At 39.9% G+C, this 25457-nt stretch overlaps 5 protein-coding genes and 1 long non-coding RNA gene across 11 annotated transcripts; 5 read left to right on the top strand and 1 right to left on the bottom strand.

Annotated features, from left to right (window-relative positions):
* Positions 1–82: 82 nt before the first annotated feature.
* On the top strand, positions 83–1182 carry LOC108236353. The gene is made up of 4 exons (XR_001808596.3): positions 83–170; positions 579–629; positions 697–783; positions 923–1182. It is a non-coding gene; the product is annotated as an uncharacterized LOC108236353 (long non-coding RNA).
* A 245-nt stretch (positions 1183–1427) lies between these two features.
* Positions 1428–4999, top strand: LOC108236349 (uromodulin). Its single transcript, XM_017416930.3, has 8 exons — positions 1428–1526; positions 1593–2216; positions 2343–2545; positions 2901–3052; positions 4034–4276; positions 4363–4522; positions 4655–4730; positions 4814–4999. The coding sequence occupies exons 1-8, from the start codon at positions 1454–1456 to the stop codon at positions 4822–4824; spliced, it is 1542 nt and encodes a 513-aa protein (XP_017272419.1). The 5' UTR covers positions 1428–1453; the 3' UTR covers positions 4825–4999.
* Positions 5000–7023: 2024 nt separating this feature from the next.
* Positions 7024–10196, top strand: si:ch211-286b5.5 (uncharacterized protein LOC100003596 homolog). The gene is made up of 3 exons (XM_017416844.1): positions 7024–7231; positions 7579–7705; positions 8518–10196. The coding sequence occupies exons 1-2, from the start codon at positions 7142–7144 to the stop codon at positions 7702–7704; spliced, it is 216 nt and encodes a 71-aa protein (XP_017272333.1). The 5' UTR covers positions 7024–7141; the 3' UTR covers position 7705; positions 8518–10196.
* A 475-nt stretch (positions 10197–10671) lies between these two features.
* On the top strand, positions 10672–17552 carry si:ch211-286b5.4 (afadin- and alpha-actinin-binding protein). Of its 6 annotated transcripts, none has more exons than XM_037975018.1 (13): positions 10672–11115; positions 11227–11260; positions 11447–11547; positions 12275–12343; positions 12419–12545; positions 12626–12704; positions 12791–12911; positions 13688–13832; positions 13915–14018; positions 14097–14258; positions 14391–14496; positions 15283–15445; positions 16325–16449. In XM_037975018.1, exons 2-13 carry the CDS (start codon positions 11227–11229, stop codon positions 16431–16433), a joined length of 1320 nt encoding a protein of 439 aa, XP_037830946.1. In that variant the 5' UTR covers positions 10672–11115; the 3' UTR covers positions 16434–16449. The 6 variants fall into 6 exon arrangements, with proteins under 6 accessions (XP_037830946.1, XP_037830945.1, XP_024861831.1 ...); XM_037975017.1 differs by having other exon boundaries at positions 11220–11260; XM_025006063.2 differs by lacking the exons at positions 10672–11115; positions 16325–16449 and adding an exon at positions 17355–17552 and having other exon boundaries at positions 11124–11260.
* A 687-nt stretch (positions 17553–18239) lies between these two features.
* nanos3 (nanos homolog 3) lies at positions 18240–20265 on the top strand. Its single transcript, XM_017416902.3, has one exon. The coding sequence runs from the start codon at positions 19047–19049 to the stop codon at positions 19695–19697; it is 651 nt and encodes a 216-aa protein (XP_017272391.1). The 5' UTR covers positions 18240–19046; the 3' UTR covers positions 19698–20265.
* Positions 20266–20372: 107 nt separating this feature from the next.
* LOC112450536 (transcriptional regulator ATRX-like) lies at positions 20373–25227 on the bottom strand. The gene is made up of 7 exons (XM_025006062.2): positions 25189–25227; positions 24433–24539; positions 23638–24350; positions 22751–23240; positions 21806–21921; positions 21375–21476; positions 20373–20557 (listed from the first exon to the last, which is right to left on the bottom strand). Exons 1-7 carry the CDS (start codon positions 25220–25222, stop codon positions 20485–20487), a joined length of 1635 nt encoding a protein of 544 aa, XP_024861830.1. The 5' UTR covers positions 25223–25227; the 3' UTR covers positions 20373–20484.
* Between the last annotated feature and the right edge of the window lie 230 nt (positions 25228–25457).

The following is a 25457-nucleotide window of genomic DNA, read 5'->3' as shown; positions in this document are numbered from 1 at the left end:
TGACTTTTCTGAAGAGAGATCCAATCAGAGCCGATTACACACAGCTGTGAAACCTGCAGTTTGAGGTTTTTAAAAGCCCAGAAGGTTGGAGCACCTTTAGTCAGAAACAGAAAACATGGGAGGTGTTTGGCTTCTGATTGTTTATTTAGCAGCTGCATGGATCAGAAAAGGTTTGTACATTCTGGCATTTTATTTATTTTTAAGGTAAGGAGTTTCTGTTAAACTGGACTTGTGTGTGAAAATGATGGGGAGTAGGTGATGGGACTTAATGATCTCTGGGTTCCAGCTCAACTTACAAAAAACCCTGTATGTTTAGCTTTGGAAGTCCTTTTGACAACAGCTTAACCAAATGAGGTTTCTCTTTAAGGTAGCTGGTTAGAAGTGGGTAGTATGATCATTAATTGTAATTCTTTTAAGTTAAAAGGCAACAGGACTTTTGGACTGGCTGAAGATGTTTTTTTTTCTCTCATTCAAGAAGCTGTTCTAAAACAAAGATTGACTGAGTTGAAGTAATTAATGCACAAGCTCAAGAGCAGCTAAATTTGGATCCATTAAATCTACTTTAACTGTGTTCACAGGTTCATGTTTGCCAAATGATGGAGCTGAAAGGGAAGAAAAGGTGCAGGATGGTAAGCAATGCAGAATTATTGCACTTACATTAAAACAAGAGGGAAAAACGACTATTTTTAATTGCAGATTTGTCACCAAATGAAATTGCTCTGAAAAATGTTGTGGCATTTCTCCAGTCAATGGACGCCAGGCTGAAGCAACATGCTAAAGAAGGTAGGAAATTTCTGAAATGCATCCAGGTTGCATAAAGCAACCAATGGAAAAATTGAAACTAGAGGGGTGGGGACATTTGTATTGAGGAAATGTTTACTTGAGAAAATGCCATTTCACTAAAATCCTATGTCAAATTTAGGTGGACCTGGAAACCAATGAAGTGGAGGCGGCAAATGCCAATGAGCACAGGAAATCTGCTATACATGGATACGACATGACTGCAGGCGACGAAGCCCACAACGTAATTTTCAACCCGATGAAGCAAGCCATCGTTTTCCAGGAAACTCATCTCAGTCTCCAAACGTTTTGTGTTGCTGCTGAGTGCGCAGCCTGGCAATGTTCCACTCGTGTTTACAAGTGGCCTTCTCCGTCTTTCAATAAATTTTTAAATTTACTTAACTCAAAGTCCTTTAGTGTTTTCTTCCTGTGAGACACCACAGGGCTACAGTTGGGGGTTATAAGGTTCATTTCATGTAACAATGTTACAGACATTTACCTCTGACCTTGGGTCTATTTGCCAGGTGTATAAAGATTTATTTTTTTTGAGACACTTCCTTTTCAGAAACTTAAGAAATTATTAAACAAGACTGCACATAAAATCAGGCCTATAAATAACGCTCTCAGTAAGCTGTGGACAAGTTAAATTTGCCTTGGCAGAATATTTCTGTGGATGCTCATCATGGAAGTGCCTGAAGGACTTCTTCTGCTCTTATTTTTGCATTTTTTTACAGGAGACATTTCAGGTAAAGTTTAAAACTGTTTTAAAAAGCTTTTGTTTTATCAGACTTAAGTTCCCTCTTTTTTTGCAGCCACCCTTGTTACCAGCTGTGGTGCATGCCACAATGAAGCCACTTGTTTGGAGACACAAAGAGGAGACTCCTTCAGTGGGAAAAGCTTCTCTTGTGTTTGTAGAAGTGGATATTCAGGTGATGGTCTCAACTGCTATGATGAACCCCCATCCTCCCAGTCTGTCCAGTTCGTCTTTGAAGAGACTGCATGTCCTCCAGGAATGGAGTACATTGCAGTTGGTGCAGGTGCTGCATGTGCAGATCCTTGTCACTACTTCAAAAACTTGTATCAAGACTGGCGTTCAACAAATAACACATCAACAGAGCCCTTATACTGTGACCAAACTTTCATCTGGAAGGGCTATTACCGTTTATTTTTGGGATTTAAAAGTGCCCAAATTCCAGAGAGGTGTATACCTTCATACAGGTGTGGAACGCATGCTCCAATGTGGCTCACAGAACCTCACCCAACGCAGCCAGATGAAATAGTAACCCGTACTCTGTGTAATTCCTGGGGAGATTCCTGCTGTTATCATCCTTCACACACTATCAAAATCAAACTGTGTCATGAAGTCCACAACTCTGAAAACTTCTATATCTACAAATTTGTGAAACCATCTGCGTGTAATCTTGCATTCTGTACAGGTACTGTTCCATCTTAAATAACTTTACATTATAAAAACTAAAATGAATTTCCTCATGTGCTTTATTCATTTCAGGAACAAAATCTTATTTACTCAGCTATTTATGATTGTATTTTCTTGTAAACAGAAATCAAACAGTCTTTAATACAGATAGTTTGTGGCAAAAAAAAGATCCAGATCGGACTGAATTTGAATCATCTGAAATCCTCTGGTTTGGACCCGCTGTCTGGCCACATGGCTGCCAGCAACTGCTCCAAGTTCAAAGAGCGTGGCGATAATGTGTGGTACGAGGTGGAGACTCAGGAGGGCGTCTGTGGAAACATGTTCATGGTAATCTCATTGTTCATTTTTATTTAATTACTTTTTTTTTCATTCAATTCATTCAAATCTGCTTAAATACTTATTCCTTTTTTCCCAGTTTTCTTTCCTTTCTTCCTTCCCCTTTTCTTAATTCCTCTCTTATCCCCCTTCCTTTCCTGTCTCCTTTCTTCCTCATCTTTTCCTTCCTTAATTTATTACCTCCTCAGCTTCCTTCCTTCCTTGCATTTTTTTTCATATCCCCGCCCCCCCTTCTTTCTTTCCTTTCTGTCCATCACTTCTGTAAAAATATTTTTATATCATTATGTATATCTTAAGTTAGGATTTTTCCAAACACATTAATTTTAATCGTCTGTCTGTTTTTCAGGCAAACCACACACACATCATGTATTCCAACAATTTATTCATCTACTCGGCCAACAATGCATCCTTCATCCCTCCTGAGAGATTTCCATTCTCCTGTGTTTATCCCCTGCTGACAGACGCCAGCATGAATGTAGCTGTAAAATCATCACTGCAGTAGGTAGACCTTAACTGTAACTGTAACACCACCTACTGGTACTAGCAGTACGTAAATACAGCTTGCATAAACGAAGCATCTCGTGCAATTTAAAACTCTGAGACCCAGAACATTCCAGTTTGATCTGAACCGAAATGTCTTCAACATGAAAGGAAGTCCAGTTCGTCCTTTTTAAAGACTGTTAGAAGATCACTTACAACATTGAAATAATGAAGGTCGTATGCTTTAACTGCAGCCAGACTTTATTCCAGAAGTTGTTGTGGCTTCAAAATGGAGTTCAAAGTGTTTAAAGTGTACTGAAAACATTTAACCCCCACCCCCATCCTTTTTCTATTTTTTTAACTAAGGAGGCCTATTTTTTTTAGCCTGTTTAAATAAACATTTCGTAACAACTTGTGATAAGTCTGTGAAAACATCTCGCAAGGGAGCTTTCAGCTGTTACATACATGGGGAAAATATGCTCTGACAGAGAATGTGGCAAAAACAAGACTATTTGATGGCTATGTGGATGTAAGTAAGTTTAAAATGAGATACTTGTCCTCCATGTACAGTATCTCAAAATGAACACATCCAGACAAGTTAAAGATCCTTCTGCATGAATACTGATTAATTTGATTCCTTGTTTGGAATGATAAGGTAAAGCTATTAGGTTTGTACTTTGCCACCAAATGCCATTAAAGACTCCAAATATCCTTTAATATAGCAACAGTACAAGACCACTAGAAATCAGACACCTTAGCAAGAATATTAATGAAGAAATTGTATTTATATTACAGCTAGTAGGGCTGTGATTCTTGTTGCATTGTAGTCAATGAACTGACTCTTGTATTAAAAACAGTTCCTGTTTAATGTCATGGTAATGAATTACATTCTGAGAACCACAATATCCTCATAAACTTAGCAGAATAACAGAAGGTTATAATTAAAACAATGGTAAATAAATGCCTATTTTTCATTATGATCGTGTGTATTTTTCACAGGCAGGAAAATGGTATTTCAGGCTTTGGTGGAAAACCTGGAGCCTCCATGTTTCTGTTCAAAAACTCCAGCTACAGTGAGACTTACCCTGCAGGCCAGGTCACCCTCCCAGTGGGATCACCGCTGTATGTTGGCGTCTCTGTGGAGGAGATGAACGCAAACTTTGCAGTTGTTCTGGAGAACTGTGTCGCCACTCACTCACTAAACCCCGCTGACCCCCCGAGATACCCTCTCATCCAGAACAAGTATGTGCACCTCCTGAGCTTCAGAAGAGACTTTGTGAGGCGAAATGATGGATAGAAACCATATTTTTCTCCATTCTCCCTGAAAGGTGTCCCGTGGATCGTCGAAACGTCTCTGTGCTTCAAAATGGCTCATCCCTCCAGGCTCGTTTCATCGCTCTGTTGTTCCTGCTGGATGACGAAAATCAAAAGGTTTACCTTCACTGTGAACTTAGCCTGTGTGACCGAAGAAGCTCCAACTGTGTCCCGGTGAGTTACAGAGGCCATTTAATTCACGACTATTGCTGCTTAAAAGGGGTTGTTGGGTATTTTTTGAGCAAACAGTATCTTACCTGCAGCAGGATCATCTTTTTAATCTCTTTATCATCTTGTTTCTTACAGGTTTGTCAAAACAGGAGGATTCGGTCTGTTTCCAGCTCTGTTCCTACCAAACCCGTCAGCATTGGACCAATTGTCTGTAAGTTAATTGTCTTTAAAGCTAATTTCTCAATAGTAAAAACAATAAAAAAATGATTTTTTTTCCCTTTGTTTTATCTGCAGGGGGCAAGTGACATATTACCAAGTTCTCATCTTCAAAACTGTTTTGTAATGTAGTGTAGACCTAAAATGTTATTGATTTTAGGTTTTTATAAGAAGAAAGGTGGAAAAACCTGGTAATGTCTCAAAGAAGTTAAAAATGTTATTTTACATGTTTAATTTTTAAAAATGGGGAAAATAAATACAAAGATTGTGACACTTTTCTGCCTCTTTGTGTTGATTCTTTGTGGGGAAAAAAAACTAAATACATAAGGTCAAGTGTGTAAATAAATTAATTGTTTCAGAGGGTTAAATTTTGCACAAGGAGTTTTATTTATCATCAAACTTGTGTTTAAAGCTAATAATCTTTTCTGAATCTTTATTTAATAGTGGGGAAACCAAAGCTAATTTGTAGCACTAGAAATGATAGTCTGTGATTGATTCAAATTAAAAACAGGATGAAAACAGAAGTAGCTTTTGTTGGATAAAAACATGCAACTTTTAACTTGTGATGGGTCCAACAGCTCTGAGCCGGCTCTTTCAGGGAAAAGGCCCACCCCAACATGACTGTTTTTAATAAAATTCAAATTATAATCTTTAATGAAAGGTTTGGTTAAATGTACTCACTGCAAAATCATAAAGACTGGACAGAAAAAGAAAAAAAAAATCAAAAAAGTAAGAGGCAAATTGGCAGTTTATATATCCTTGAATTAATCATTTGTAACTAAATTTATGACCAGATGCCAACTACCATGTGTGTTTATTTTCCTATGAAAACAGCTGAAGTGACTAAAAAACATGTCAAATGTTAAACATTTTGGTGTAGCTGAAGTTTTGCAAAAGCACTGCTTGATCCCAGATATTCATAAGAGATGTTCAAATCAATCGTTCTCTTTTCCTTCGCATTTAGAAGCGGATTTACTCTTATATTTCCACCCGAAAGTCTTCTGAGAGGTTCTACGCTTGTCCAGTCCTGCCGTGTTTGTTTACCTACAGACAGCCTAATGTAGGTCAGTCATGTGAGTTGAGCTTCCCATGTGGTTTTTGGCAGATTCAGCCGAGTCCTTTGTTTACGCTGAGCGTGGACCTGGATTCCAGAACTGCATTCTATAGAAAAATGTGGGGGGGAAAATTTACATTTGAGCTACATTTTCAAACTGCACCATGTCATATAGTTTAGGACAGTGGTGCCCAATCCTGGTCCTGGAGGGCCACAATCTGCATGTTGTAGTTGTTTCTCTGCTCTTCAGGAGGTGTTCATGTTCTGCAGAAGCCTGTTAATCACCCAGTCATTCAAATCAGGTGTGTCACAGCAGGGAAACGCCTAAAACATGCAAGATGGTAGCCCTCCAGGACCAGGATTGAGCACCACTGGTTAAGAATAACCTATTTAATGTTTGATTTCATACTTTGCAATAAATGCCTTTAGTGTTGTATACATTTACACATCAGGATGACTCTAAAAGTCTCTACAATATACTGCTATAAAGGGCACAAGCTAAGTCTGCAATGGTTCTCAGACCCTGTTCGTTACTGAAGTTAATTTATTTACCCTTTTTTTAACCAAGCAAATCCCGCACATCTCTTGGGTGTGATCTCAGGGTGGTTTTTTGGCCTGAAGGCAGCCTAAATATGCATGTTTTTGGACTGTGGGAGGAAACCGGAGCACCCTGAGAAAACCCAAGCAAACGTGAGAACATGCAAACTCCACACAGAAGCCCCTTGGGTTCAACCTGGGATTTGAACCCAGGATCTTCCTGCTGTGAGGCAACAGTGCTACCCACTAAGAAAATCTGAGAAACATGAAAATCTTGCAGAAATGGCTCTAGAGGAGAACATCATTTCAGACTTTTTAGCTTGAGAGCAGCAGTCTGAGGTTAGAGAAGTCATCACTAATTTACTAATTTACATTTGAGCTGTAATAACCTCAGTATATTACCAATAAGTTATAATGTAACGGGGCTGTGCTTGGGTATTTAAATGTTCTTCTTTCATGGCTCATTAGTTATATTACATTAATTTTCAATGCAGTATTTCTTTTTAAAGAGCTACCAAACCAGTGTTAGTTAAATGAGGTGGCAAACCACCAATAAAGATCACTTTTTAACCTCCTCAGCTCTCTAGGAAACGCATAAATAAAGGCCTGTTCTTTCGGGGGCGTGGCTTCGACCTTCATCCTTGATTGACGGGCTCCGAAGCCAATAGGGGAGGNGGGGGGCGGGGGCGGGGCAACGTGCCAGCTTTGTTTCCAAGTTTAGCCCGGAGTTTGGAGCAGTTTGGAGTCGTTTCCGCCGAGGCTGTGGAAGTTCAACCAAAACAGGTTTCATCGTCTTGACCCCGGCAGCCGTCGCCATGTCCAACAACAACGCCAGCAGCAACTTAATCGTCACCCAAAGGGCCGTGAAGCAGCTCCGGTTCGAGGCCGGTATCCGGAGGATCAAGGTACGAACCCCGACCTGACAAAAACACGGAAGACCGCCGCTGAATGGCGGAGACGGAGAAATGACACAAAGTGGACCAGAAACCTGTTGCTACTTCGAACAGGACCGCTTCATTAACGCCAGCCTTAGTTTGTTTATTTACCCTAAGGAAATTAGCGGATTTACGCCTAAAAAAATAATAAAAAAATGTAGCTGTAAACCCCCTTTTCCTGTGTTCTGTTGCTTGTAAATGTTATGCAAAATAAGAGGCAGTCAGTTAAAAAAAAAGTGTCACGGTCAGAGCCAGGAAGACAAATGTCGTGTTTGTGTCCTCGTGTCCCACAGGCCACCATATGTTTGTCTCCGCAGGTGTCCCAGGCCGCCGCCGACCTCATGAACTTCTGTGCCCAGAACGGCCCCAAGGACCCCCTGCTGATGGGGGTCCCCAACAGCGACAATCCCTTCAGGCCCCCCAAAAACTGCATCCTGTTCTGAGGTCAGCCTCACTGCCTTACCAGGAAGGACCACAGGCACACGGTGTTTTACCACAGCCTACAAAAAGGAAAAAAAAAAAAAAAAAATACAGATCATCTTTTTCTTTTCAGTGCTTTAATTGAGAAAAAAAATGTTGTTTATAAATATCTGCTTGAGCTCGATTTGAAGCTAGACTAAAGACTAGTTTCTAGTTTTGTTTCTTTTAATTTCAACCTTGTCAGAAACAAAAACAACTTTAGCTCTTTTGCTGAACGAATAAATATTAAAGGGGGAAAAGGAAGTGTAACAGTTTTCATAGAGTGCCAAATTAATGTTTTTAACGCCACAAACGGTCTCGCTTCCTCGTAGACATTTATATTAAGGTGCAAACCTTTTCCTTTTCATTCATGTTTGATTACGTTGCAGTTGTCCTACAAATTGCAGACGGTGGCCTTTTAGCGCCTACTGCGAAGAGAGATTTAAGCTTTTATGCATTTTCAAGTAAAGGAGGGAATTATTTACTTTGACAAAACAGATAATCTTAAAGAGGAAAAACAGGGTTTTTTTTTACTCCAGATGGATGCTGTTTATGAATAACTCCACATGTGTGGAAATGTAACAGCGACTTTTTTACTGATTCTGTTTGTTTTTTAATGACCATTTCACGTCTGAAATAAGAGAAGACACTTGTTCTTCAGACGTATTTTGTTGTTTGATAAAAAGCGTTACAGATGTCATTTAAAGCTGCTTTATGTGCCTCTAACAGTGAGTCAGCCTGAATGTAAATCAGCCACAACTAATATTCTCCAAACGTTTCTTGTTTTCTGTCGGCAGGAGGAGAGAATGATGGGCTTTCTGGATTCATTCATCAAAGCAGCCTCTTTTTTCTTCTTTTTTATTCCTGATTGATGTTGTCGTAGATTTATCAGCCGCTCCTCGTTGGAAAATGCACTCGGTGCTGAAGGATTTCAGGGTGGGGCCAAACCGGTCCGGTCTACTCGTTTGTCAAAAAAAAAAACTAAAAAGTCTCTCAGCTGCTACCTGTTACTCCAAAGCAGAGCCGAACTCCATGTTAGGGCTGAACGTGGGCTCAACACTAACTCTGGTTTAATGATTAATCTCTGTTTGCTCAGCGCTTAGCTTGTCCAGCATCGATTTACTGCCTTTAATGTTTGTTTTCAGCCCCATTCGGCCCATTTTAAATGCCTTCTGGATGTTTTTTATTTTTCGTAGCAGGTGGAGGAATAATCAGACACGACTCTAAACCAGGTTCTGTTATACACTGGTTATTATTTAAAACACTTGTAGCTGCATTTGTTTCTTTCAAATATTCCATACAACTTCCTAATAAAGGTCCTAATATAAGGGATTTATTAATGCTTTACACATGAATTTGTAAACACTTTATAAGACATTTATAAAACACTGTTTATACACTGAAGTAGGCTCATTATTTGGTAAAATCAAGTGCTTAATTCCTGTAAATTTAAGTTATTGGCAGCTGCTCTGCTCACTTCTTTGACTAAATAACTATAAATAACAAGAAAAACTTTATTGACAAATTCTCCTAGCTCCTAAATTCAGATAACTTACTGACAAATTAATGTTTAAAATCTAAATTATGAATAAAAGCACCTCGCCTTGCTCGTGATCCTCCTCCTGTGTATAAACGGCGTTTTATAAACGACTGTTAATGCTTTATAAAGTGTTTACAACCTGATGAAGATGTTTTCGTTACACCGAGGCTCTAAAAATGGTACAGATTTTAACCCAGCGGTTGATGTTAAATAGTTTTCAGTCTGTAACTCGCTCTATGTACTGATTTTTAACTACCTGTTTTGTTTCTTGTGTGTTTTTGTTTTATTTTAGCCTTTTATTATGTAAAACACAAGGCCTTACACTATCTAGATAGTTTAATATATATCAAGCTACGTTGCACAAATATTTATATCCATATTAAAAAATCTCAGTTATTGTTAGTTACCCTCCTTGTGACTTGTTGCATTTATGTTTTTTTTTTTTTTTTTTATGTCAAAGTTAAACACAAATCAACCAAAACTTAAACTGCTGGTAGTCTGGATCCTTACTGTCTTATGCGGTTGTGTGTGATTGTTTCTTTTTTTGTTTTGTTTTTTAAGACAACGGTGAAATGTCAAGCAGAATTTTAGGATATCTATCGTTTGTGCAAATAGCAATAGGAAGTAATTATTTAAAAGGATCGGATTTAAACTGTTTTGACTCGTTCAGTGACTGATAAATGTTCAGTGTGTTGTTGAAAGTAGTCGAATACAATTTGGTGCCAAGAATATAATTTTGTATAAAGGTGAATTGGACATATTGAAGGTGCTGAATCGGTTCTTTTATTTGCTCGTTTTGTTGGGCAGATAATAATGAATTGTATGCGTTTGGTTAAATGCTTTTAAATCTGAAAAAACAAAATTACCAAAATCACTTTTAACTGTCGATTCAATGAAGTCTGATTGATCAATGCAATATATTTGTATGGAAATGCCGACGTGTGCTGTTTTTGTTTCATTTTGTTCAAGTGTTCCTCTGAGAAATGCTCGTCACCCGCCACCTTTCGTTGCAAAGTGTTAAAGATCATCTTATGATGAGAAAGGACAGAGTTACAGCCTTTTAGCTGAAATGTTGCAATCGTATCTGATTCTGCAAGATCTGTTAGCACTTCAAGGATAAATCTCAGCTGCTACCCATTTTTGTGTGTCCTGTGGCAGCCATTTTGAATTGGGTTAAAAGTTAATCAGCTGTGGATGTGCGTCCAATCATTACTTTCTGAATTTCACTATAATCAGTCAAGTTCATGAGATATTTTACTAACAAACAAGGTTGGCGCCAACAGTTAATGCTAACGTTTAAAGCAAAGATGTTCAATATTTAGCACTCAAAATATGTGTTGCTGACGACTCTCAGCTATAACACAACAGATTTTAGCTCATTATCTGTAGAACTGGCTGAGTTGGAGCCATTTACGGGTTGGATAATGTTGAATAGCTGTGGCAGCCATCTTGAAAAGGCAATCAGTGGTAGAACTGACAAACACGGGCGAAAACATTACTGTCTTTGCCTTCTGTGGCGGGCGATAATAAAAGAATCGAAAGTCTCAGGAAGTGTGAGGCTGTGCACAGACGATGGGAAATTTTCAACTTAAAGCTGTTTGAGCTCAACAAATAACTTCAGATATGTTACAACCTAAAGTTAAACCTTTGAGTGTGGGAATCTAGAGGGCTTTGCAGCTTCCACTGATGGTTTCACTGCTAATCCGGCTTCCCAGAAGCTCAGGGAGAACCTTAGGAAGATCGACCTGAACGTGAGTTTTTGTGAAGTCCACGCCCGGCTCTACACTCTGGTGATTGTCAGTAATTAGCAGAAGTGACTTCAGCTGCCACCAGCAGAGGAAGTTCGCCTGCTCAGGTATGGATGCTTGTGTTTACTAGAATAGTGTGTTTGTGCAAATTCTGCTGATTACGTCTGTAGCTGGATGTGGGTGAAAATAATTACCTGTTTTTATATTTGAGAATTTAGATGGCGTCCAGGTTAGGGCAGCTGGAGTACTCAGGTGACATTTCTGTTGTGTTTTTGAACTTGTAACTCAAATAAAACATCAAAAATTTCATATTATGGATGCAGGAAAATTAGTCCATTTTTCCTCTTAATTACATTACTTTTCACCTTGTTTTCCACTGAGAAACCCAAATGCTTTCCTCCTTTTTCCTTTATCTCTCTGGTATAAAACATCCTTTAGATTCATACGTCCTGAAGGGTCCAGACGCTCTGAACGAGGGTCCTCTCAGCACATCCTGGTGGGTCAAACAGGAGAGCAGAGACCAAGGAGATGCACTCAGGGTGAGCAAAAAAAAAAAAGCTTCAAACTGAACCTTTAAGCTGTGGGAAGCTGCTTTTACTTGTTGTGAGACCGTATGAATGCTGACTCAGCGTTCTCACTGTTATTTTCCTGTTTATAGTTTCTGTCACATATTTGGGCTGTAATTCAGCAAACCTTCGGCTCTTTTAACCAGTCATGTATCAAAATGCTCAGCTCATTCTGGACATTACAGCTGGAACTTTTTGAGTTTTTGTAACTTTTTATGCTATTGGAAATATTTCACTTTACTTTTTTTTTTTTTTTCACTCACTGAAATCATTAGAAAAAAATGGATTTCTAAAAACAACCTTGGTATACTTCATTCAGGTTTAATTTTTAGCTTGTAGCTACTGTTTGGCTGGTGTTTATTGTTTAGGTTCTTCAACAAATGTCAGCAAATTTATTCTGCCCTCAGCATTTACGCTACATTTTCTCGTTTTTCCTGTGTTCCTTGTTTGTGTGTATTTATTAAGTACATTTGTCGTTTTTATAAATTTGCATTCAGAATAACCCTTTTTTTGTACTTTTTTTTTTTAATTTAGTGTAGTTTTTTTGTTTTTAATAGCTGATTTTTACAGATGCAATACACGTTTTTTTGTAAACGTCTTATTTTACTTAATTCTTTGTCATGTTGCTGCTACAGGAGTGAAAGTTTCTCCTTTTGGGAACAAAAGCAAACTAAAAAAACAAACTTGTCTAATCTTGCAGGAGCAGCTAAAGGAGATGGACGAGCACGTGGCCAGGCTTCAGAACATGCTGAGATCCGAGCGGGCCAGAGTAAGTTTAAGGATGACCTGAAGACCATTTGTCCATTTTTCCTGCTCTTCTCAAAAGGCTTTTTCCTGCTGTCAGAGCTCCTGCCTGCAGCTGCAGTGTCACCAGCAGGAGGCAGAGCTCAGGCGTCAGGAGGTTCTCAGCAACAGACTGAAGGAGAAACTATCACAGCTGACTGAACACCGGCACAAAGGGAAAGGCCCATGTGAGACTCCACTGACACACACATGCTTCAGATGCTTCCTCCACCCTGAAACATTAATCTCTTTATGTTTTTCTGCTCAGCCATAGAGGTGCTGAACTTCCCACCTGGAAGCAGAGGCAAAAGAGAACATCTGGGCAAACCCTTCAGGTCCAACACAAAGTAAGCGGACTGTAAATATTAAATGTGCCTGTGTGATCAGGGTCTTGCATCCTCCACCTCTCAGATGGGTTTTTGTGTTTCTGCAGACAGGAGGAGGCAACAGTCCGTCTGATGCTGGAGCGCAGAGAGGCAGAGCTGAGAGAGGCGATGAAGCTGCGCCACAGCCTCACCACCTTACTGCACGCGCTCAGAGTCGACATGGAGCAGGTCTGAGGGGGCTGCTGAATTCATGTCAGCAGTAAATCTCTACAAAAGTGTTGTTTAAAACAACAGTGATCTTATAACGAGCTTTATCCAGAGAAGAAGTTGTTCGGATGCAATCTGGAACAAATTCTGTGAACATTTTAAAATCTAGGCCCTTTTTTTTAGCAGCTTGAATGTCCAATTTAAACCATATTAGCATCAAAATAAAAAAAATATTTCTTCAGGTGCTGAGAGAGATTCAATACTGCTGGAAAAAGTGAGTCTTTGTTTTGAGATCAAAACAGAAATGCAAATTAAAGGCCTAACATTCCTTGAAGGTGTTCATATCACTCGCCGCTTTTCATGCCAGAGTTTTATAAGATCTAATGTTGACAAATGATGGACTTGTTGCCATTTTCGTAAAACCTTAAATGTTTTCAACCAATATTAGGAGATGTTGTGAATGACTCTCAGCTACTATCACATCAAACTTTAGTTGAAGATCTGTAGAACCGACTGAGTTGTTGCCATTTTTATTTATTTTTTTCCTAATGTTGGTTAGGTGTGGTGTCCATCTTAAATTGGGTTGACTCCAAAAATTGGATGTCCAACCATTGATTTACTTGAGTTTCATTAAAATCTGACATGATTCATGAGACATTTTGCTAACAGACACATAGATACTGTCAAGACATTACTGCCCATCTGTCTTTTTGGCAGCGGGCGATTTTAAAAATTGAAAGTTACAGTACAGTGTTTGAACCCAAGAATCTAATTTTAACTGTTCTCAAATCTCTAAGTCCATGACGGAGTTTATGGATGTGGAACAAGAAGGAGAGAGGAGATTGGATGAAACTGAGATGTTTCTTGGTGAACATGTGACCGGAGGAGTCGTTCAGAGTTGGAGGAAGGTCCAGAAGAAACTGCAAGACCTCCTTTCTGAAGGTAAACCCTAGCATCAAATCTGCTTATATTTGTTAAACCTAGTGGTTCAAAGACTGCAAAAAGAAAACCCCTCTGCTTGCAGGTCAAGCTGCTGCTGGCACAGACTACGATAAACTCATGGCTCAACTGGAAACTGAGCTGAAAGAGAGTCAGCAGCTTGTCAGATTACAGCAGCAACTTCTGCAGGTTGGACTCTATATCATCCAAACGTCAGGTGAATTCTTGCTGATGTTGGACATGATGATCTGGTTGTCCATTTTGTAGGACAGCCTCGTCTCTCCTCTTCCCCTCGAGCTCTCGGACTCCTATTTTTTGGAAGAGTGGGAGCGTCTTCAGACGTCCTGGGCAGAACTGAATCATCAGAAGAGGACTTTTGAAAGGGAGAGGCGGGCTTTCACCGATGCTGCCATTCGACTGAGCCGTGAGGTAAAATAATAAATAACCGAGGCAAAGAAGAGGACGCTGAAGTTGGTCTCTGCATTTGCTAAAAATTCTCATGCAAGAATCAAAGACTTTTGTATGCTTCCTCTCCTGATTGTTGTTCCTCTGCACGTCCAGCGCCTGGATTTTGACCAACAAAGAGCCAGTTTTGTGAAGCAGCAGTATTTGTCGCCTCTGTTTGGCAACGGAGCACGGAGCAGCAGGAGAGAGAGCTCTACTTTCAGTCAGTGGATAATCATTTAATGTGGTGAAACAATTTGACCTTTGAATTCAGATTATTTTGTTTTAAAAGCCTTTTTAATAGTTTTCAGAACAGGATCCAAATCAGCAGAGTTTTCCTTTCACCTAGTCGTCCTGCTTTTAGACGAGCTTCCTGTTTATCTGAAGTCCGTTAGGGTTTTTATTCAGAAACATGACTCTGCTTTTCTCACAAAGATATAAATAATAATTGCTTGTGTATTAATAGACAAATAAACTTTCTTTATTGCAAGTTCCTGTACAGTTGTGCAGCAGTGACTCAAAGAGTTATGAGCTCCTTTAAAGTAAAATTTGACTTGGGGCTGCCATTACACACCCTGCCGTCGTTAAGATCTACTTTATCTTGTTCATACTTGATGATTGTACATTGTAGCTCTAACTAAATCATTACTGTGCCTTAATGAAGTGATAACTGTCAAAGATGCATTTTATAAATTGTGCAAATTGTTTAATAATCAATCACATTGGTTAAATTTGGTGACTTTTCATTTAAATTAACAGTGCTTTGTACAAAGTGTCCATGAATCACTTCTGGGTGCTACAAACACATGTTGGAAGCCCAATCACAAATGAGTTATTTCACTTAAAAAGTGTGTGTGCTGGTGAAGGCCCCATGAACTCAGATGGTTGCATACATGGCTTATTTAGAACATGAATATATATTTGTTTTTTCTTTCCGTATGTTATATCTGGAGCACATTGAGTTTCCCTGTAACTGTGCTGTTTTTACTAATAAACTTCTCATTACCAGATTTCTCCAGTGTGGAGCCCACAAACGCATCTGGCTGTCTCCCCATCACGCCATCCTCCGCTGAGTCTGGAAATGCTGCTGAACTACACGAGGGAAGAGCTGGGGTTCGAACCCCCAGCACCCCTGAGCTGTACTCTGCCCTCAGTCTGTCATACAACCACAGGTTGGTGTTCAGGCCAAGCAGAGCTGTGTGGTAAAGGGATAGTTGACTTATTTTAAAAGTGGAGATCTGTAAAAAGATTATGAAGATTTAATATTGCTGTAGATGGATTTTTAAACAAGGGGAAAGAAACTATGGATTCTATCAGCTGTTTAAAACAATAATGGTTGGGATTAACCAGGATTACCTACTAATCTTTTGAAATGAGTTTCTATGGAAAGGCTGTGAACAATTAATATCTGTTGTTACCTGTTGTGAACAAGTCTTTAAACAGTCTCGGTTTGTAGAAATGGTTTAATTCTGACAGGATTGAAGAGCTAACTGGTAGTCTGAGCTGCCATCTTAAAACAGTTTCAGTCTAAAATTTTGTAGCAATTCAAACATTTTTTTAAACCTTTTTATATTGCTGTTAATTTAGCATTAGGTCTTTACATGCATACATCTTTACCAGATGCCTTAACTGTCCCAATGGCAGTTAAGGCAGAGAAGGAAAAAGAGGACAGGACAGGGGAAAGAGTGGGACAGAGGGAGGGGGACAGAGGGGAAGAGGGGAATGGGTAAAGAGGAAAGGGGGGGAGGGGTTCTACTTCAACTAATTACTTGGTGGAAGCCTCTATTTATAAACTTTGGGGCAACATCAGTGATGTCATCACCATGATGTCAGAGTGATGTCATCGCCATGATTAGTCAGTGCCTTGCTTTCATCTGATGACATCACTCTAGCATCTGTGACATCATTCTAGCATTTGATGACATCACTCTGACATCACTGAATGTTGCCCCAAAGTTTATAAATAGACCCTCCCCCCAAAGAAGAATTTAAACTTTTACTTTTTTTTTTGTATTGATTTTTTAAATTCTTTCTTTTTTTTTTTTTTGCAGGTTCTTCTCTACAAAGACGCTTCAGGCATGTCCAGCTGGGAGAAGACTCCTGAAGAAAACCAAGGACTCCCTGCAGAGACTGTCTCTCAGCTGGTCTTCCCAGGCCTAGTCTGACATGGACATTGTCTCTCCAGCGTGTCCCGGGTCTCTTCAGGGGTCTCCTCCCAGCTGGAGATGTCCAGAGCATTTTCCTAGGGATGTGTCCACGGAGTCCTTCCCAGATACCCGAACTGATAACCTATCTCCTTGTTTTCGAAAGCAAGAAATGCATTCTGGATTTTAGAAATTTTCATTTCTAAAGCACTCAGAGTGCAACCCTCCAAGACCGGCTGTCATTGTGACATCACAATGGAACTGATGACATCATCATGTAATGTCATCACATAAGGAACTGAGAGCACAAACCTCCATTTCTAGGGTCATTAAAAAGTCGTAGGAGCTGAATCGTGATCCTGATCAGTGTTTTTTGTGACAGCCTCAACATTTCCTGAAAACTTTTATCAAAATCCGTTCACTGCTTTTAGGATAATCTTGTGCTTAGACAGACAAACAAAAACAAACTCCACCTCAAACAGAACCTGTTTGGTGGAGGTCAATATCAGTAATAAGCACAGATGGAGAAAAAATGGAGGTTTAAACCCATGAAGCCTCTATCTGTGGTATGTCGTGACGCACAGACAGAAATCAGGGATGAAAGCGCCGCAGGATGCAGGAGGAAGCTTTTAATGTGAACAGTAATGTAATTAAAACAAGTATTTGTTTAATTCGTCAGAAGGGATGTGGTTAACATCTGGTAGCTGATTGTGAGTTGATCACGGTGATGTTTATGTCCATGAGGACCATCTTCAGTTTATTTAACATTTCTCTGATTTATTCATAACTTTAACTTGATTGTCCTGGTTGACCATAACGATTTACCCCTCCTGATAGAATCCATAGTTCCTCCAACGTCTAAAAGAGATGCTGGTCTTTCAGCTCACTTGTACCCTGTCTCCGGCGCAGACTGATGCCATCATGTCGTCCTCTTCAGGTCCAGAGAAGCTGAGCACCAAGCAGACAGGTGGGATGGAGAACCGGCCAGGAGAACGCACACACCCTGGCCTTCTTATTTAGACTGGTCATTTTAATCACATGCAACTGCAGTTTAAATGTAATGTAATCTTTTTTCTTTAAATTCTCCTTAATATAATAAAGACTTTTTTTCCATAAATAAATGATTTTCAATGTTTTTGATTTTTTTTTTTTGTTTGTTTCTAACACAATCTCTACATTAAATGATTGGGTTAAATTAACTCCCAAACAAACTCATCAGGGTTTTTCTTAAAATTGTGTTAAAATATTCCTTGCCTAGGAAGCAATTCAAACATTTTTTTAAACCCTTTTTAATACTTAGTGAAAGCATCTATTTATAAACTTTGGGGCAACATCAGTGATGTCATCACTGTGAATAGTCAGCTTGCTTTCATCTGATGACATCACTGGATGTTGTCCAAAGAATTTAAACTTAAATTTTTGTATTTATTAATTCTTCATTTTTTTCCGGGTTCTTCTCTACAAAGCTGTTCCAGGCATCTATAGCTGGGAGAAGACCCTCTCAGCTGGCCGTCCCATGCCTAGTCTGACATGGACATTGTCTCTCCAGCGTGTCCCGGGTCTCTTCAGGGTTCTCCTCCCAGCTGGAGATGTCCAGAGCCTTTTCCTAGGGATGTGTCCACGGAGTTGTCCTTCTCAGATACCTCAAGTGTCTCCTCTCGACGTGGATCTCTACTCAGTCTCTCCCAGATATGTAACTCAAACATAACAAAACAAAAAAAAATCCCAGTTAAAAAACAGAAACTCGTGAAATGGTTGCTGCAAAGATGGTGGCACTTTATTCTCACAGATCTGACAGGTGGGGGTGGGGATTTGTGGCCCTAATCTTTGTCCCTTAGGCAGGTCTTTCTGAAGGATTATCTAAACTTTTTTGGCCCCGCCCACCCTCTCTGCATCAACATTTGATTGGTTTATTTTCCTGTCAGTTTCTAAACAAACTCCTGTCCTGACAACAAAGCTCTAACCAATGAGAAATAAATTTTAAAAATGATTGCTAAACACAAAAAGCTTTTTCTCTCTCTGTCTCCTTGAACTTAAGGTAATTTTCTTCAAATAGACAACATTTAAACCTTTCAGGCTTGTTTCTGGCTTAATAAAAGGTGAAGTTGAGCATCTTCATCACTCTGAACATGAGAGGAAAGGGAGAGGAATGACCGATCTTTGACCATTTTTAAGAATAGTAAGCAATTAGAAGTTATACTTATGTGATTCCAAGTATCTCGTAAATTTAATATTTATTTATTTTTTAATGAAGCTACTTTCTGAGCAGCTTTATAAATGACACAAATCTAGATGGTTTTAACAGTGACACTGATTTAGCTCCTCATCTGCTGGAAAATGTCCCTAAACTGTTTCGTTTTGACCAAACATCAATAAAACCTTGGTGTCGGTATTTAAGTATGCAAATGTGCACGTGGTTTGGGAAGGAGCTGTTCACCTTATGATTGGAGGAGAACCGATCAGCACGCTCTGCCCACGAGCTCACGTGATTGGCAGTTGCCTGGCAAGGTGCGCTCCTTTCATCACCACTTGTGCCCAATTACCAATCAAAAGTTTCTGCGCGCCGGTTCTCCTAAAGGCAACAACTCAGGCAGGACAGGCGGATAAACAGTAAAAGAAAACTAAAAGTATGAACGCTGTGGCGGTCGGACTGTTCCACCACCTGTCACAATTCATGGAGTCAAACAGCGAAAGTTTCCAGCCCTGGAGGGATTACATGGGACTGTCGGACACAATCAGACAGATCCTGCGCCGGAACACCGACCCTGAGCCCCCCCTGCCCGCGCGCAACGCTCGCCGCTCGGAGCCCGAGGATCTGAGCAAAGCCTTCATGTCTTTGCGCGCGAGCCCGGCCCGCAGATGTGAGCCCTGCGCAGACAGGACGGCGGATTTGCACCCGCAGTCCTTCCTGCCTGGCTCACTGGCCCTCCTGGGGCCGGACGCGCCGCACGCGGAGGATCTCAGGGCGAAGCCGGCGACTACCCGGGGCCCCAAGGAGCGCAAGAAGACGGTCCGCTGCAGAGTCCCCGAGGCGCCTCCTCTTCCTCCTCCTCCTCCTGAGCGCGCGATGTTCTGCAGCTTCTGCAAACACAACGGGGAATCTGAGCTGGTGTACGGATCCCACTGGCTGAAGAACCAGGCCGGGGACGTTTTATGCCCCTACCTGCGGCAGTACGTGTGTCCCCTGTGCGGGGCCACGGGGGCCAAGGCTCACACCAAGCGCTTCTGTCCCAAAGTGGACAGCGCCTACTGCTCCGTGTACTCAAAGTCCAGACGCTGAAATGGGGCAGCAAGAACACATCCTCCTCTTAATCTCTGGTTTTTAATTCTTCTTATTTAGCACCTGTGTTGTTTTGCTGTTGTGTAATCCTTGTTTGCTTTACTTTTCATTTGCATGCCTTTTTAAAATATATTTTCTAAGTTTGCTCTTTGCGATGTGATTGGAGTTGTTTTGCAGCTGGTCTGTTTGCATGTTGTACAGTTTATTATTATTATTATTATTATTATTATTATTATTCTCCAACGACTGTCAGATATTATGTTTGAGAGGAAAAAAAAGATGAGAAGTGTTTCCTTTTTATACTTTTAAAATGTGGCCACTTGCTGTCCAGTTTCACACCTCCATGATTTGACAGATTATCACACCAAACCTTTTGCAAAAACCTTCAGCGATTCATATTTACAGCTTGTTTCCATGTCAGCATTTTAATCTTTAAGTATATCAGAAATTTGCTCTTGTTCTGTGTAGAAGTAGCACATAGACTTAAATAGAAGCATGTTTTATTTTGAAAGATGTCTGTACCTTTTTTTGTGTGTGTTTAAAACAAATTATAAATATGTAAATTGGCTGAACTTGTTTGCTTTTTTCCTCCCCAAACCCAGACAGGAGCAGATGTAGCTCTGTATGAATCATGTAGTTTAATGGTAAACAATACAACTTTATTTATTATAAGTAAAAACAGAACATTCCTGTTGGAAATTAAACCAGAAGAGTAAAAAAATCAACTAACAGGAGAATAATGAACCTTTTTTGTTTTTTTTGGAACTCTTGGATCGTGAAGAAATCCTTAACGTGAGAAGCTTCTTGGATTTTTGCGTCGCAGGTTCTCCACTTTTCGATGAGCCACCATGACCTTTCGACTGAAAAACAAAAAGGGAGAAAATGGGTTTGAGTTTTACAGTTTCGACTTATTTTAAAACAGAGCTGCACAGGAGCCAACGTGTTTTTCACTTTTAGACCCACCCTTAATGTCGAGCTTTGACCCAAATCGAGGAAAATTTCAAAGATTTCAAATTTATGGAATGAAAAGATGGGCAGCTTGAACTTGAGTTAGAACTGAACATCACAACATGCTCACATAATATCAAAACAACCAGCAAGTGGTGACACTAGAGAGGAAAATATTCCCTTTTATGCTCAATTATCTGCATTTAAATTAAAACCAAAACTCTTTAATCACTACAGTTTTAACAAACTTCAGTGCTTGTTAAACAGTCCAACTACTGAGGGGTGGTTTAAAAGACTCAAATTTAAAAGGCTGAATATATAATAATAATAATTTAATTGTCTTTTTAAAATTATTCACCTTTTCAATCATTAATCATAAAACTAACATAACAATCAGAAGACTAAAAACACCTGAACACCGCTTTCTTTTAGAGTCTCCAAAGGTTAAAAAAAGAATAAATCTGTTAATTTGTTTCTCTCAGATGTTAGCATTCTGTATAATTCATCACAACAGCTCCTGTGGAGACGATCTCTGCGGTCCCACGGCCACATCGAAGCCCAACTTCAAGGTTTCAGACGGGATTTACAGAAAACTGAAGGCGGGGAGCGGCACAGAAGTTCAAACAATGAGCTAGATACAGAGGGAGGTTAAAGGGGAGAAGAAGAGAAAAGCAACAAAATAAAACCTAAAAAAAGACGATACAAAGAGGGAGACTTGTTCCTACTGACTTTAGAGAGGAAAGTTCTCGGATCAGGCCGCAGATCAGGTTTGTGGCGTCTTCGAGGCCGACAGAGAGATCAGCTTCATCGTTCTCCGTCGTCTTCTCATCCCTGAGAGGAAAACAGAAGAGTCATCTGTTTTTACACAACACAAAACCCTCCTCGTTCCCACGACTGTAAATGTTTATATCAGGATGTCCATGTTAGTGCTTTGCAAGGATATTTCTCATATGCTTGTCTGAGATTAAATCAAAGGTTTTCCACATTTTAATGAAATCTTTTACTTAACTGTGTGTGTTTTTGTTCCATTATTAGTTTGAATTGTTCTCAGAGCCCGGTGTTACTTTAGGAATAACTTAATGTATCAAAAGCTAGTCTGCGTTTCTTAGATTACTGCTCAGATTGTTTTGTTGGACAGAATCCATCGACGTCCTTCTTACAGGAGGACGATGGCGTTGAGCTGCGAATCCGACACGTAATCGAAGCATCCGGGTCCAAATGTGTCGTCTGCGCGTTCGGCAGAAGAACCAGGAGCGGGATCGTCTTCAGGATCGCACTGCACAGCAAACACAGACATTTTACTGAATATGGATAAATAGCTGCTTTATCAAATATGTAATTAAGGTTTAAGCTGCATTTATTTTACAGTTTTATGATTACAAGTTCATATTCAGTGATCAACACATTTAAAACTAAAAACATCCCTTCAGGACTTCTTTAGAGCGTTGCTTTTAAACACAAAACTAAACAATAAAACTTTAATAATTTGCCAAATGAAGAAAGTCAATCTCACTCATTCATTTTAACTAATTTTATCAAATGATCAAAACAAAAACACAACGAGCTTCAAGTTTTCCAATAAATTCTGGGATGCTTTTCATCATGGCAGCACGTTTCCTCGATTTCAGAAGCTTTTCTCACTTCCTCACCTCTTATCCTCGTAAAGATGAGTAAAAGTGAGGACGAAGGCGCTGAAACTGCTCAATTAAAATTCCTCTGATTCGTTGTTTCAGTTTAAAATATCAAAACATGAATGTCAAAAGACTCAAAGCTTCTCTTTCCTTAAAAATCCTTTTTTTTAAGGATTGTCTTTTAGACAACTGGTTCTCAGGTTTCTTGAAACTTAAAGTCTATTAAAAAACAGAATAAATAAATACTTTTTTTTTCAATAAAATAATACACACTGAATTCAGACTTTGTTTGTAAATCAAAATAGGTTTGAATGTTAAGGAAACATTTATATGCCGTGGTTTTTCATCAAACACAAAGCGAAGCCCACCAATCACCTCCTCTAGCTTCATAATTTCCTGCTGGGAGGAGGAAGAAGCAGCGGTTAGCACAATGAAAAGCTCCCCAGGTTGTTAGGTTGTCGTTGCACCACTCACGTTGGTTTTCCCCTCGTGGACACTGGGTGTCAGCGAAGCCTCGCCGAGCGTTACAACTCCGCCTTCTGCAGAGGAAACAGCTTCTTCCACACCGTCACCAGTCACACGTCCCTTCCTGTCATCTCCTGTCCCGTTCTCACTCCTCATCCTCAGAGCGTCGGCTTCAGTTGCCTCCTCGTTTCCACTCTCCTCCATCTGACTTCTTATAGCAGAACTTAAATTAACTTCTGCTGACTTGCCTCCGCCTGTTTTTGTCAGCTTTTCGGCTCCATTTTGAGCCGTGGATTCTTTGTGTTCCTGCAGCTGCTGATTCCCCAAATGCTCCTCTTCTTCCTCGGCGTGTTGATGTGATTCTAGGTTATCAGTCGGTTCTGGACCTGGTGGTGAGACTCTTTCAGCCTCAAAGGCATTTCCCTCTGAGGAGCCCAGAACAGGCAAAGTACTGATCCCATCTGAGGTAGAAGCAGCACCTTGGACTTCAGTTTCAGCTCTGTGTTCACAAGAAAGAACATTATTACAGAAAAAACATCACATTTCATCACAAGTTTCAAAATGTTATTGAAACATTGCATTTAACAACAAATAAATGTTATTCCATCCCAGCAGGATGCTGCTGACAGCAAATTATTATCATTATTGTTCTTAATCTGCAAATAATTTCAGTAACTTTTAAATTTTGATGTTACAAACACACACGTTATCTCTATTTTGTGTAAAACTGAAATGAGTCATACTTTTGTTTTTACTGTAAGCAGATTTTAAAGCAGCAGCTGGTTCACTTGAAGAAAATAGAACTAATCAGACCTATTTAAGTCGCTCATAGCCTCATCTCTTTACATGAAATTGTAAAAATGAAACAAAGATTAAAACTCTAAGGTGATACTGACGGTTGATGACTGCTCTGAGGCGCTGGCTCGGCCTCGCTCCGTTCTGCTGAGACGTGTTGAGGTGAGGATGAGGCTGCAGGGATTTCTTCCTCCAAAGCGGTTTTATTACAGATCTGTTTCTCAGCGCCCTCGGCTCCATTCTGCCAGACTTCTGGCGTTTGAATTTGTGAAAAGTGACTTCGTCCCTTCTCTGCCTGACCACACGCACATGTTCTCCGTTTCTTCTTGGCCGGCGAACCAGCGGTTGACTCTTTGACATCACTCGTGCAGGGTTTGTACTGATTTTTCTCCAAATTCGATTTTATTTTTTCCAACATCTGCTCCTCCACAGCAGAAGATTCATCATCATCATCATCATCATCATCATCTTTGGAGACCTGGAGCTGATCAGCGCTGCTCTGATGTGATCCGTTACATTCCTCTGAAGCCGTTTCCTCCATGTTGTCTCCATTCTTCTTGGTGTCTGTGTCAGTATTTACTCCACCGGTCTCCAGCTGAGAATCGCCGCTGGGATCAGTTTCTTCTCGTCCTGCATCTGCCTCGTTTGAAACTTTGACACTTGTCGTTTCTGTGCCTTTTCCTTTGGTGAGACCATCCTGTTCTGGGAGGCAGGACACTCCTACCGCCTGATGATGTTGCTTTATGATGACAGAACATTCCTGCAGAGGGTGTTTTAGCGACACGGCAGCTGCTCCAGAGTCATCTCCTGTGTCCTAATATTTAAGAGAAAACCTCACTTATCAGTTTGTCTAAATAGGATACAAATATAAGCTCTACTCTAATTAGTTGAATCACCTTTTGACCGAGAGTAGTTCGGACATCATCAGTCAGCGAAGACTCATCACTCGGTGACTCCCTCCTTTTTGACCTGAGTGACCGAGTCTGGGGTGGAGGTAAGTTGTCTCGAAACATACAAATAAATTTGATTAATCGAAAACTGTGAGGGGGTGAGTTATTGTAGCCGATTACCTCTGAACATTATTGATATCAATTTGATACTGATCAGCCATTAAAACCTGACCACTGACAGATAAACTGAAAAACATTCATTTTATGTCACTACAGGGGAAATTAAAATAAATTCAGTTTGTTTATGTAGCGCCAATTCACAACAAAAGTCATTTCAGGGCACTGTACAAAAGTCCAAAACATAAATCCAATTCAGATCCAGATTCAAATCCAGTCAATTCCAGTCAATTCAGTTCCTATTATAATACATTTACAAACAGTACATTAGGAAGCCAGCAGGTCGCATTGAATCTTCACTTCCTTAACGAGTAGATTGGTGACAGTGGAAAGAAACGACCATCATTAAACTCTCAGTTTAGGAGCGTCAAAAAGAACAAGTTTGACAATTGACTTTGCTCTCAGCTTCTCAAGATCTCGTTCCGGCTGGGTGGTTTTAACCTTAAGTTTCAACAAGTCAGGCGTGTGAAACGCAGGTGGTCATATTGTTGTGGCTGACTGGGTGTGCGTTAACTACACAGATAAACACAATGTGTTAGCATCGAAGTCTAGCAGAAGAATCAAATAATAAAATATAACTTTTACCACTGCTGTTCATCTTTGCTTTTCCTTTAGGCATCTTCTCTTGCTAAAATAAAAAATTATAAGTTATTTAAATACACGGGGACAAGCATGATGGTCATAGTTTGATAGTTCATAAACGGGTAGCTAGCTTAAAGTTAATTAGCTAACTAAGTAAAGATGTTTTAAATATAACTATAACTAAAACTGTTTTTTAAATAAAGCTCTCAATTGAGATTGACCACGACACTTGTGCTTATTAATGTTAATAATAAAAGTTTGTAGACAATCAG

The sequence above is a fragment of the Kryptolebias marmoratus genome, linkage group LG3 (genome assembly GCF_001649575.2).
Source record: "Kryptolebias marmoratus isolate JLee-2015 linkage group LG3, ASM164957v2, whole genome shotgun sequence".
In the NCBI taxonomy this organism is placed as follows: Eukaryota; Metazoa; Chordata; class Actinopteri; order Cyprinodontiformes; family Rivulidae; genus Kryptolebias; species Kryptolebias marmoratus.
The sequence above is the reverse complement of the archived record's forward strand: the minus strand, read 5'-3'. Positions and strand labels throughout refer to the sequence as shown.